Source organism: Hirundo rustica, chromosome 6, assembly GCF_015227805.2.
Source record: "Hirundo rustica isolate bHirRus1 chromosome 6, bHirRus1.pri.v3, whole genome shotgun sequence".
NCBI classification, from domain to species: Eukaryota; Metazoa; Chordata; class Aves; order Passeriformes; family Hirundinidae; genus Hirundo; species Hirundo rustica.
Window position 1 is genome coordinate 30,822,945 of NC_053455.1, and position 13,404 is coordinate 30,836,348.

General features: G+C 44.0%; 1 protein-coding gene across 6 annotated transcripts in view; it reads right to left on the bottom strand.

Moving 5' to 3' along the window:
* Window positions 1-13,404, bottom strand: part of SMOC1 (SPARC related modular calcium binding 1) — a 155,995-nt gene that overhangs the window by 119,622 nt on the left and 22,969 nt on the right. For 3 of the 6 annotated variants that reach the window (XM_040067489.2, XM_040067488.2, XM_040067490.2), the window contains exon 1: window positions 10,718-10,843. The exons of 2 other annotated variants lie outside the window; for them this stretch is intronic. In XM_040067489.2, coding sequence (XP_039923423.1) covers window positions 10,718-10,822 — 105 coding nt within the window. In that variant the 5' untranslated portion in view covers window positions 10,823-10,843. Of the gene's footprint in view, window positions 1-10,061; window positions 10,336-10,717; window positions 10,844-13,404 lie in introns of those variants that run through there. One more of the 6 variants, XM_040067491.2, reaches the window with a different exon arrangement.

The window sequence follows — 13,404 nt, forward strand, 5'->3', positions numbered from 1 at the left end:
GGGGGGGAAAGTGCTATGCCTCTGTAGCTCACTATTCTTTGCTACAGAAAAAAACCTGCCTTGAGCTGAGGTTAAACATTTTATTTGGGACTATCATTCACTTATGAGCACATTGTTTCTTGATTTTTTTTTTTTTTTTTAATCAAACCTTTCTCTTCATATTGCATGAGGTTCTACTATTGAACTCTTCCCAATTCTGGGACATCAGCAGAGGCTGGGGAAAAAGACTCTCAATTATGTGAAACAACTGTGGAAACATTTTTGGATTTTTCTGCCAATAAAACTAGAAGCAAAACTTGAAGACTTTTAGGTAAATTCTTAGAGCTCTAACAGGAAACTTAAAATCTTAATTTGCTTATGACACCAGCTATTCAAGCTAGACCCAATTCTCAAATCTTTGGGCTCAAAGTGTACTTGTCATACAACTGGGCCAAATCCAGAAATGTTGAGGGGTAGGTTTTAAGAATGCTTAAATTTATTCAAGAGTGGTAAACTTTTTTCCTCCCACTCAGTTCCAGTTTCAGCACCAAAAAAACCCGTAGTGTTCTAGAAGATATACTGCATTCTTCTTAAGTTAGTTATACAGGCAAAACTCGATTTGGAGGTTGGGAGTGACTCTTTTTTTGAATTACTTTCATGCAAGAACCACATACACATGAACCAGGATAGCTTCATCTTCCTAGGATAAAAGCTAACAGCAACACATCATATCTGTTTACACACCAACAGATTTTACAAAACAGTGAAGATGAGTTAGTATGCTTCATCCTATGGGTGCGTTCAAATCCAGATTAGAAATCTGCAAAACATCCACTGCAGTATGCTAATGAGCAACAGCTAGTTTCAGCTCCAACACTGCTGCCAAAGTGCTTCAGGTGAAGCAGCACTTTTGTGGTAAAGAAAAGCTCTACTTCTCTTTACAACACAGCTCCTTTGGAACTCCTTTAGGTATCTATTGTTCACAATAAAAATCCTGAAATTTATATAGTCTCACTGACAACTGAAGATGAAGACAAGAAAAGCTGAAATTTCACGCTGATTGCTTTCCACTCCCTGTCCTATTCACCCTTAAGAGACATCCTATTTTAGTAACAAAATGGCAAATGTTTACCTTGTCCAGTTATTTAAAACTCTATCAGCCACCTTAGATTTAATCCTGATTTTTCAGGGTATACATAACTAATTGGTGAGCTGGGAAGTTCAGGATGGCTCCAACAGTTATATTTTAACAACTCTTCACTTTCTAAGAAGGGTAGTTGCTTAGGTGACAGCTCAAATCCATCAGAGCACAATTTTTTTCTATTAATATATTTGTTACTTCAGGGGAACTGAGGAGAGGACAAAACTTGACAGCCTTGGAAAACTTAAGTCTTCAACAGCTACAGCTAGTAACACCCAGATTACTTCAAAGCCAACTAGATTACCTTAACGTAAGAGTCCTTAATTTAGAAAAAGAAAACCAGCACCAAGTTAGAGCATAAAGCACTTCCTTAGGTCACTGTGAAGAGAACACTCAGCTCCCTGGAAGCCCCTGAAGATGAGCACCCAAAACAAAAAATTTGGGCTGACATACTTCCCTGTACTTCTAGACAATGGATTTAATCATTAATACGCTACCACCAGCAAATTACGACCATTTTGTAAAAGTCTGTAGAAATTGAAACTACTACTCCTTCTACAGTTCAAGCTTAAACTGGGAAAGTAAAGGGAGTCCAAGAGCAGTTACTGACACCGAGAGAACATCCTGACTCTATGAAGCAGAACATCCCTGGCTCTACTGAGCACTTAACAAGATAAAGACCACAGAAGACAGCTTTGGCTTTTAAACCTAGACCTAGGGGTATGATTCCTGCTCACAAAAATACCCCCTACATCTACGCAATAATAAAGAAGGAAAGACAGCACACAGATACCAACAAAGTCAGGGGAATGCTAGTGTAGCAACCCTCACTAAAAAAATCATAGCAAAATTCTTCAATATTCACCCCCTTTTTGGAAAGTATGAGACATGTCAGGTAGCACAGCTACCACTGAAATACCTTATTCTACCATGAGGTATTACTTAGCTAGATAAGCAGTGTAACTTGGCCATCACTTTAGATTTTTGCCTACAAAGGTGCTGGATAGCATGTCTAGAATGACCTGAGTTCTTCAGGTACAGTAGCCAGAAGCATCATTCTTACAGTCAAAAACTAAACCCCCAGACTTCTACACATGTGCAGTGCATTTAAGAAATCCTATCCCAAGGCAAGCACATTCAGAAGTTATGTAAAGCTCTAGTCAGACAGATTTCTGCATCTAGCTTTATTTCCAGAAAAAATTCAGATGCACTGCAGCTAATTGAGGGCAAATAACACCACCAGCAGAAGCACTGAAAATCCAGTTGGCTACCGTTTACTACAACAGCAGGAAGATATGGCAGCACTTACACCCAATCCCTTACCTGACAGAACTCTAAAGCCTTGGCTGTAGATACTGCTATTGTCTTTAATTTAAGAAGGTGGATCAAGTTCTTCTAGATTCACATATTTTGAGGTTAAGATACAGAAAGAGAAATAAGTCAAGCTAATCTCTAGAACTGTGGAGCAAAAAAAATATTGCATTAACACCCCTGTTCATTTTACACATACCAGTCTCAGATTTCTATGTTAAAAGTATTTTTCTTCCACTAAGCCTGAGACGCACACACATTAAATCTCACATTTCCCTAGAAGTTTAGAGTTGATAATCCTCTAACGTTCCATATGCACACACATTTTTAGAAGCTAATTTTGCACACAGTTTATCTACTTTTGCAACACTTGTCTGCTTACTTTTAAGGGCAAAGGAATAAGCCAAATGCAAAACTCCAGGCAGAAGCCAACAACAGTTACCACCATTCTGTATGGTAACTAGACCCAAATCAGAAGCAGCTTCTTGGCTCAAACAGAAACCCCTTTATCTGGCTAGTATCCACAAACTCCGACTCATTTAATAGCCTCCACTTGGAAATTACACCCAAGAGCTTCTGGCTTTTTAGTTCTTAACTTGCACCTAGCTCCACCACGTATTTGTTTAAGCTCAAGCGCAGAATGCATATAAATCTGCTTCAAAGAAATGGGAAGTGGTTTGATGTACTAGCTAGAGTAGGTTCTTTAATCTTCATGCTACTCAAGGGAATCTATGCTGCAACAAAAGATTACCATACTACATGTTCCTGACTAGCATGTATATGGTACACACAGAAGCAAGATCTAGAGATAGTGCACATCTGGACATTAAAGGATACCACTACCTCTACCAGGTGTTTTCACCTAAGGATGCTTCCGCATCTATTTGATTCCGGGTTCACTCCCCCTCTATACCATATGTGGTCACACTGCTTCTTGTGCAACCCACAGCAGCCATAGAATCTGAGACAGTTACCTTTACATTAAGGCTGTACTGGATTGTTTTAATTTGTTGGATCATCAAGCCCTAAAACATTTGAATTACAACTGAAGGATCATATGATCTTATATTTTGGGTTCTCTATATAACCAGAGAAAATGTTGTTAAGCAACTATTCTGGACTCCATGAAATTATAGAACAAGACTATTCCATGCATCATAAGCCTACATATAGCAGCTAAGTTAGTGGACTTTGTTCACCAGAATGCAGAACATGGCTGCCCTGTGCAATTCAAGTGATAATTCTCAGTCATGGAACAGGGAAGAGAACAAGGAACTTTTTCCACATTCCTTCTAGTCTGTGACCCAAGTAATGGTAACAGAAAACGGGTAGCCAAGAGAAACCTCTGAAACAGAATCTGCCCACTAAGTGTTTGGAACCTCTCCTCTCTATTTGAGGATCAGCAATTCTCTCTGGATATGATTCCAACTATCATTAACTGGACCAGTGGCCAAGAAAAACCTTAGAAAAACAAGTTATTTCATCTGTCCTACTTCCCCATCTTTCTTATCCCTACACACATTCCCTTCCACTCACTATAATTCTTTCTATCAGAGGCTCTCCCATGAGAAAGCCCTCACTTTTATCAGCCCCTCAACCCCAGCTTTAATCAACATCTCAGTGGCACTAAAAGAGCATGCTTCTTCCACTCTGAATAGGGAAAAAATTACATTCTTTCAGTTTGTCATGAGACTCGGAATAGAGAAAAATTATATTAGGCCAATGCTCTCACAATTGTGAATCAAATTTAACATCAGACTGACAAGGGCTACCACGTAGCCTACAGAGCCAATCTCAACAGATTCATAGAACAGAATCTCAACAGTCTATGCCTTGCACAGAAGGAATGTTGCACACGAACAGTCTGCTTCCTTCCCTTTAGCCACTTCAAGCCGAAGTGTATAGGGCAAGGCAACCCAGTTTACAGAACTCTGGCACATGTTCTGGGTCTGTACTCAAGCAGTGAGCAGTATGTGGCACTTACTTGGGTACAATTCCCTGCTCACATTCCTTCATTTACTTCATCCAGAGGCAACAGAACTCCAGCTCCAGCCCAAGAGCAGAGTCTTAGGTGTCCATGGCAGAGCAAGTTATCTGCCTACACACACCAGCTTCTGTATGACTTCCTCCACCTGCATGAAGATTCTGCCAGCAGCACTGGTGGGTTGCTTGTCTAGGCTTTGCTGCCAGACTCTACTTGCCAAAACCCAGAGCCAACCTTTAATGATGCAGCCTCTGTTACTATAGTAACTAGTGTTATTTTCCTATCTCTGGGCACAGACCTTGAGGGGAAGTACTGAAGTTTGTTCTCATTTCACACCTACCACTGACTTGCCCACTGCATAGCTACGTGCCACTCCAAATGAAAAACCTCTGTCAGCGGGCCCTCAAAAGCAGCTGGCCCAGCCACAAGCCAGTGGGAGGAAAAAATGCACAAATCAAACATGCAGGCTTACCCTTCTGAGCAGGCTACAGCTGGGAGACCACCAGCAAAGAGTTTGACAGTGCAGGCAGGTGGAGGCTTATGGGGCCTTCTAGGCCACTGCTCTAAGGACAGACACACAACAGAAACATCTGACAGTTACAGAGTAGGCCTGGTGGAAAGGGACCGCTGTGGGACATCTGGTCCCACCTCCCTGCTCAAGGAGGGTCATCTTGGAGCACATGGCACAGGATCGCATCCAGATGGTTCTTGAATATCTCCAGTGAGGGAGACAGGACAGCCTTCCACCAAGGGCGGTACTCCAGGCTGCTGCTGATGCCTTGGCATCATCCAGTCAGGCTCAGGCCAGTCTTCTGAGTACCCTGAAAGTGCCACACAGACTACAGTAAATCCCTTCATAAACAAAGCTGGTTTGCTCCATCGTCACCTGCAACACTGTAGGGGCTGCACTTTCAGCATGAAAGTCTTCTACTCAGCACAGGCTTCCCTTGGAGCAGTTATTGTAGAAAACCATAACAACCATATTTGCCACCTCAAGTTTTTAAGAAATAGCATTGATCAAAAGGCAGGCCTATATGAGGCAACGTCTTCCTCACCAAACAAGCAGATGACTCTTCTAAAACCCATGAATATTGCTAACATTATCTATATTGCTACTGAAGCATCCCACAGGAGCCTAAGTTGCATCAGGAACCTACTTTAATAAAGAGAAAAACCATCCAGGATAGGAGGCATGAGGCTGGTTTTAAGGTAAGGCCTTGTCATGGGGAAGTTGCTGTCAGGCTGAAGAGCTGCTGATAGGCCTGCCTGCATAAGGCCATATACAAATAACTCTTTTGTATGGTGGGTGGTTTTCACTGTCCTGAATAAAACTTTACACCCTGGTGTGACTAGCTATGCTTTCCTGTTGTTACTCTCAAAGCTAAATGCCTTCTCCCCTCAACAAAAAAAATTGCATTCTCTGTCAGGGTTTTGGTGCCAGAATACCTACAAGCAATAAAGTCATCACACACAGAAAGCTTCACATGGTTCACACATAAGCTACTGAACACAAGTTGTAACTGCTCATGCGAGGCAGTCAGAAGAGGCAGCCAGTTACATACCACTTCCATCACATCCTGGTGGTATCTCTGCATAAGCAAACATCTCACACTGACATCACACCTTATCCAGAAAGCTCCAGCATGGAATGGATTCACCTACATCAACGGCAGCTTTCCCTGTCAGAGCAAGAACTTCACAAAAAAGAACTTCTCAGAAATGAGCATAGAAAGCTTAGAGTCTTACCAATGCAATGACAGTACTTAAGCTTGTACACTTCATAGTTCAAGTCACAACAGCTGCTACTCTGCCAGGGTGTCACTTGAGGACCAAAGCAGTAAACTACTCCCACTACACACCAAGCTCAGCTTTGCTGTGCCACAAAGTCCCTGGATTGTGCATCAGTACCAGAGACCCCGTGGCAGCTGCCAGGGGACTCCGACAGGAAGCCACCGCACTGTCACACAGGATGCTTCAGTATGACAGTCAGCACAGCAGCCTTCAGGGACCAGCTTTAGTTCCACCTGTATTGCTTCCATGTTTAGCTTCTAATGTTAGCATAAAGCTTATTGTGTAACACTTAACTGCACTGACAGATGTGCCAGCACCAGAAGAACTGGGATTCACCAGCCAAGTAAGAGACAAATGGGGTTTTGTTTGTTTGGGTTTTTTTTGACATAGTAATGTCGCAATTAGTTTGAGATGGCAGGATAAGAACATCTAAGATATTTAAATAGCAGTATTAATATTTCAGAGCTACTACACTACTGAAATGAGTTTACAGTCATTTTACCAATTGCTTCAGGCCATCTGGAAATGAAAGAAGCCAAAAGAGCATCTGCTCTGCACTGTGAAGAGTACCTTAGCACAGTAGAGCTGGAAACTAGAAAACTAGTCCAAGAGGTTATCTTTGTAGGTGTTCCACCAGCTACAGAGCTTGCTGCCACCACCAGCAAAAATACATGAGCAGTTTCTTTTTCTGTACCTAATCTTTTGCTGGCCAGAAATCTTTCATTAACAGCACAGCTCATTAATATGAGTAGAAATATTCTGGTAGCCAACTCTGAAGCTCATGCAGTTAAAACACCAACTCTAAGACTACACACAGCAAGTAAAACCATTTTTCTGTTTATAAGAGGGCCTGCTGTTCCAATAGGAACATGATTTTTTAATACTTCTCTACACAAGAATTAATCCTGTTCCTCAACACAGTTGCATACTGTTTTAAAAACACAAGTCAGAGCAGTTTCTTTAGTACACATAAACTAACTCAGCTAACATTAAAGGTCTAAATAAGAGCAAGGAGAAGGAGAAATAAGCAATAAAGCTACATATCTAATTAGAGTTTCCACTCAGGTGAAAAACATCCCTCGCCCAGCAAAAACGGGGTATCTGTTTGCCTTAGGACAGATTGGCTACTCTATCTCTTTTCTAAAGACTTGCCTTTAGGAACTTGTTTCTTCATTAAATCAATCTCTCCAATGGTAAAGAAATCTAAAAGCATTAAAATACTTCAGTCGCTAGTTACTAATGTAGACCTTTGCAATGCAGAGTAGTGATTAAGCTCAAACAAGAAACAAAATTCACTCATTAAAAACCTATCCTAACACTCATTCTTCTGCTCTAGACCTCTGGTGTATGAAGCCTTCTGCCTTATATTCTTATTACACGTGCTTTTGTAACTTCTTCACACCATAAAGAACACAGACTCCCTAATTTTGGTATGCATAAAGACACCTGCTTTGTGGAACCTTTCCTGTGGGGCTGCAATGAACACAGAGCAGAACACACTCCTTGTGCCCCTCCTGTATAAGCTGCAACACTGCTTCCTCGTCCCAGAGGGGACAACAAAGCTGCAGGAGCCTTTTCAGCACTTTTTAGGCAAGATTCTTATTTAGTGCTCTAGCTAGTAGCCAACTGCAGCAGGAAATTTCCAACATTCTGTGGCACTCCAGTTTATGCACTGGAATCTGTTGGTAGCTCCACAATTTCACTATCTACTACCTTTCCTTGCAACAGCAATGAACTGTAAGGTCCTCCCATCTCCAATCAGCATGCCTTTCAAGGAAGGATGTGACATGTTTCCATGCATTAAACAAGGAAGAACGTTATAGTGACTACCCTGTCCTCCCTTCTTATCATCTTTGGAAGCTTTACTAGAGTCTGTCAAGTGAAGAAAAAAGTCACATAGCAGCCTTGAGCTTCCAAGTTATTTCTAAGACAAGATATTAGACTTCCCATGGGGCTTCACTTGGGACAGTTGTTATTAACTGTCATTGGGCAATAGCATATATGCAAGAGCCAGATGTTTCCTACAAGTCACTGACACCAAGCCTAAGGAATTCATATCACTGCTCATAGTTTCACTGTAACAAGAAACAGCAAGCTTCATACATCTTTTGAGAGCCAGAAGTTCCTCAACAGACCTGTAAGTACTAGCTGCACTTTTAATTTACCTTGGTATTCAAGTAATTATCCTGAACTCAACCTAATCTGAAAGTTTCATCCCTTACTGGCACAAGGGATGTAGATACACCTATTTCTCTTCAATACCTCCAGTTTTTCAACATTTTCTGCAAAAAGTAGCCATTCTCTTCTGCTTATGTATTCAGCAACAACATTGGCTGCCTATCTTAGAAAACTACAGTAGCAAGAGAAATGCAAGGAGGAAGATCTAGAACTTGATTCAAGCATTATTGCTGGTCATTTGAATTCACTGAGTAGGACTAAAAACTGTTGATCACCTTTAAAAGAACTTCAGCTGGCAAATATTGTTGCTCTAGTGCTTACTGTACAGAAAATATGTGAAATAGCAGGTTATCACACTTAGCAATTGAACACCTGACTGAAGATCAGATCCCCAGAACTGCAACACTGACACCTGGCCAGGGAGACTTCCTGACAGGAATACACTCTTTATCACAAGGCAACATGAGAAATACATACTGGTGTAACCTGGTATTCATTATTTAAGAAGTTAATAATAAAGTATTTTTGTTTTTATTGGAACCTAAAGTATGCCACTTTTATACTAATGGCAACTTTACTGGCAGTGTCTAATCGCTGCAAGAGGTGAAGCTCAGGGGCTTACATCAATCAACCTGGTTGCAACCAAGCAAACCAAACTCATCACCTTCACATACACTTAATCATGACACTTTGAGGGACAAAAGGACAGATTTCATGAGTAAGACATCCTGGAAATATACAGCCTTCCATTTAAGAGCTCATAAGTTAAAACACTAAGTTAAAGTTTTAAGGCACATCTTCCAACAGAACTACAGATATTGTAGGTCACAGCTGACAGTCTCCCCAGTCATGAAGGAAGAAATAGCAAAGTCAGTTTACTTCAAGCAAAAAGTAAATCAGTAGTCCTTTGTATTTGGTTTCCCACTCTCCTGAAGTAGCTCCCACTCCAAGACAACACAGCGAGCAATTAAACTGCCTTGTATAGCACAGTATAAAAAAAAATGGCAAATATGAAAACTGTTTGGTATATAGACTCATTGTACAATCATGCACTACCATCAGGATTTTTTTTTTTTTTTTATGTTTCCATTGCGCTTCACTAAAGCAGCTAGATGCTAGTGCTGATGAAGACCCTAGTCATCCAGCCAGACTCTTACTTATCATTTTTAAAGTTCCTCTCTGTTTGGAATCACTCTGATTTTGAGGTTTATGCTTGGTATCAGGTAATAAAGACATATGCAAAAGCCCCCCTGTGTTTCCTGATCTTTTAAAGCAGGTCTCAGTAATTTATGGCACACATCAGTTCTGACTTAGAACTAGTGAGATCAGAACTAACAGTTGCTGTTACACATCTGGCCATAAAAGAGGCTACACAGCACAGCTGAACACAACAACATCAGTGCAGCCAGTAGTATGCTTTCCATAGCTCTGAGAAGCATTTAATAGCCATCACGGTCAAACAACACTTCCATTAGAAAAACAAAAAAAGAACATTTCACTAAAGTCCCATCTTATTATACTTTGGCCAAGTAGGGATTTCAAAGACTCCCGGTCTTGCCTAACTATAGTCTAAGCTAATGAGGTACTACACTTCTAGCATTTTAGATGGCTGGGTCAAGAATGCACGTGGCCAATGCATCCAACATGCCTGCAGAGAGAGAAGTTTTCTCCACTTACCCAGAGCTGTGCTTTCATTGCAGCATTGACTGAAGAACAGCTACTGTTTTGCAGCTTTATAATTGTAAACTCTCACCCTACTCCATAGTGGTGTTGCAGTGGTAACACTCATTCACCGGGAGAACCATATTTAGAAAAATGTTGGGTTCTCCCCCAGAGCAATGTAATAGTTTGGTAAGTGAAATGAACAGCCCCAGTAAGAGTCAAACACTGTCAGATTAAAAAAACCAGAGCTAGACTCCTACAGGGAGAAGCCTGGGCTGAAGGCATCTAGCTTTATTGCAGGGATTCATTTAATCCCTGCTCGGGAACATAAAAAAAGAAAACTCCTAAAGCTATGCGCTGGGAACAGGGGCTACATTAAAAGCACGTCGAGCAATATAAAAACACAGCCTGCCAACCTCCCCCCTCCCGTGTTTTTCTGCAATAAATACCAACAAGTTAATACCGGTGTACGAACTTCTCGCATGCAGCCGATACCCGGCTTTTAATAAGCGGGGGGGGGAGGCCCTTGCGAGGGTCTGCGCCCCGGGGGAGCGGGGCCGGGGGCGGTTGCCCGGCGGCCGGGGCTTCACCTGCGGCGCTGACAGGGCGCGGGGGCGGCGGGCCGGGGCAGAGCGCTGCAACCTGCCGCGCCGGGGCGGCAGCTCACTTACCCGGGGCCCCGTGGCTCGGTGGCTGCGACCCGGCGGCAGATACACCAGCAGCAGCGCCAGCAGGAACGGGCGAGCTCCCGCGCTGCGCCAGGCCCGCGGCATCATCGTCCCTCGGGGCGGCGCGGCTCTGCGGCCACCGGAGGCGGCTCTCCCGGGCGGTGCGGCGGCGCCGGTCCCGCCGCAGCAGGTTCCCCGCCTCGGCCATGGGGATGCCCGTTATAAAGCCGCGGCGGGGCGGGGCCGGCCGGCACTGACCGCGCCGTGCGCCTATCGCCGTGCGGCCGCGGCGGGCCGCTGCCAATAGCGGGGCCGCGCCGCCTCTCGCCCGGCCCCCCGCCACCGGGCGGCGCAGGTTGGCCGCGGGCGGCGCGGCGGAGGGCGCGGGGCGGGCGGCGGCCCCGCGGCACCTGGAGCCCTCGGTGGCGTCGGAGCCCCCGGTAGCACCTGGAGGCCCCGGCGGCCGGAGGTGTGTGCGGCTGCCCAGGCGGGGCCGCGGGATACGGCCGGCGCTCCCCGCCGGGCCGCGCCGCCCGCCTCAAAGCCAGGCAGGGCATACCCGGCCCCAGCCCCGGGCGGGGGCAGTGACAGCTGAGCCGTGCAGGCGGGCCGGGTTAGCGGGCAAGTAAATGGGGCATAGGAAATCACCGCATGGTCCGCAGACCGTGTTCATTTGGTCCTGCGCTCTGAGGCCAAGTCTCTATAGGAACAAGCTCGTGTCTCAGTGAGTGCAGATCCTCGTGTCACCTCCATGCCGAAGCTCGGGGCATGGCTGACCCACAGCCACAGAATCTACCTCTCCCTGAAGATCTTCCTCTGCGTACCCAGCTGCACAAGCAGCCCCAAAGCTCATTGCTTTGTATCGCCCCGCAAATCCTTCAGATCTCATGCAGATGATGTGTTTGGGGTCTTTGGTAATACATGCCTTGCTCCTGGGAAGATATCCGAAGTCCATGGTTTTTGCCTCTTGAGATGACAAGCCCTTAGAGACTGCATGTGGGTCCAAGTTCGTCCAAGCACCAGGCACTCAGTAATGGGAAATTTGGGTAGAAAGTGACCATCATCATACAACAGGTGAGTTAGTGCGGCTGCGGAGCAGAAGAGGGAAAAATGAAGATCCATCTACAAGCAAGGCCCAGTCTCTACAGGCATGTCTAAAGAGGGAGCAGTACCATGGCATTGTAATGGCAGTAAGCTGTCAACCCTGAGCACTGGAGGCAGTGAATAATTCTGAGCCCTCTACCTGACAGAGGGAGTGAGCAGTGGAGATATCCTGTGAACTATACTGGTCTGCTTTTACATCAAGTCCTTAATTTTCAAATTACCGGCTTGATGGAGGGCAGGGCAGAGGCCCAACATATTGCAGAGTAATATGCATGGGAGGTCATTGCTGTGCATGTAATAATGATAATAACCTTTAGGTAGGACTGTTTTGTGATGCTTTTATGGAAACACACAAAACATGACATTTTTTCACACAATGAATTTTCTTTACTCAGTGACCTTACGAGAGGCTATACTCGCACTTAACAAAATTCCCTAGAGTGTATCCGCTAGGTATGGGGAAGGGCTGCTACGCCCACACAAAGAACCTTGTTACACAGTAGAAGTCATGCAATTCTGGCATCTTATCAGAGCAAAGCAGAGTGGTTAGGTATAGCGGTTGCTTTAATCTTCCTTTTAGTAAAAGAAAAAAAAAAAAAAAAGAAAAAAAAGAAAAAAAAAATTTAAAATATGCCAATATGTAACATTTTGTCATTAGCCTAGACAGGATAAGCCGTTTGTTACTCACATGGACCTCTGCCAGTATTCATTATTCTTGGCTTATAGATTTCTCTGGGACTCCAAACACAGCACCCCATACAAGCCTACCTTAGTCCTAACCCTCACCACTCTGCCAGCCTGGTTCTAAGCTTTGCCAGCTCTTCTCCAGTATGGCCTGTGGTATCCTCTGATTTTCCATTTCAAAGTCTCTCTGATCCACCTGAACATACGCCATTCCACATGACACAAGCAGAGAGACCTTGAAGGGAAGAGGAGGGGAAGTGCTGAGAAATCTGAATATGAGTGTCCTTGTGGATATCAGGATCAGCTTGGTTGAGGCTGGGCAAGTTATACTGGTGCACACCTGAATCTGTGAAAAGACAAGCAGATTCTAGTGCAGTTTTGTTGAGGCAGTGATCCCACCACTGAAGTACCACGTAACCTCATACTTAAGTCTTGATTAAATTCCAGTCCAGATAACAATATTACACTTGCCTACATTCTTCTCTCCAATTTCATAGGGGGATTTTTGCATCTGACCTACTTCATGTTTTGCCTTCATGTGTACTTTATCACTTGTACTTTAAACAAGAATGCCTTTCTTTGGTATATTTTTCACACACAAACACCAGGATATCAGGATGTCTATGCTAGATAAATGCTTGTTACCACCATGGAAAAGTAATTGTTCTCTTAATCCCTAATGAGAAGACCAGCTACACTGGAAACCTACCTACGAATGCCTATGAGTCTCTTACATCAGCAGCATCTTAACACCAAGCAGAAGTTCCAAAGAGGGTCAGAAATTCCCAGTAACAGAAACCTTTGACCCCTTCATGGCCAAAGATGTTCATAACCTTGCCACACGTACTCCCAGCCACGTCTGGGTATTTCTCTGTAGGGAGAAATATTTCCCTTGTGGATAG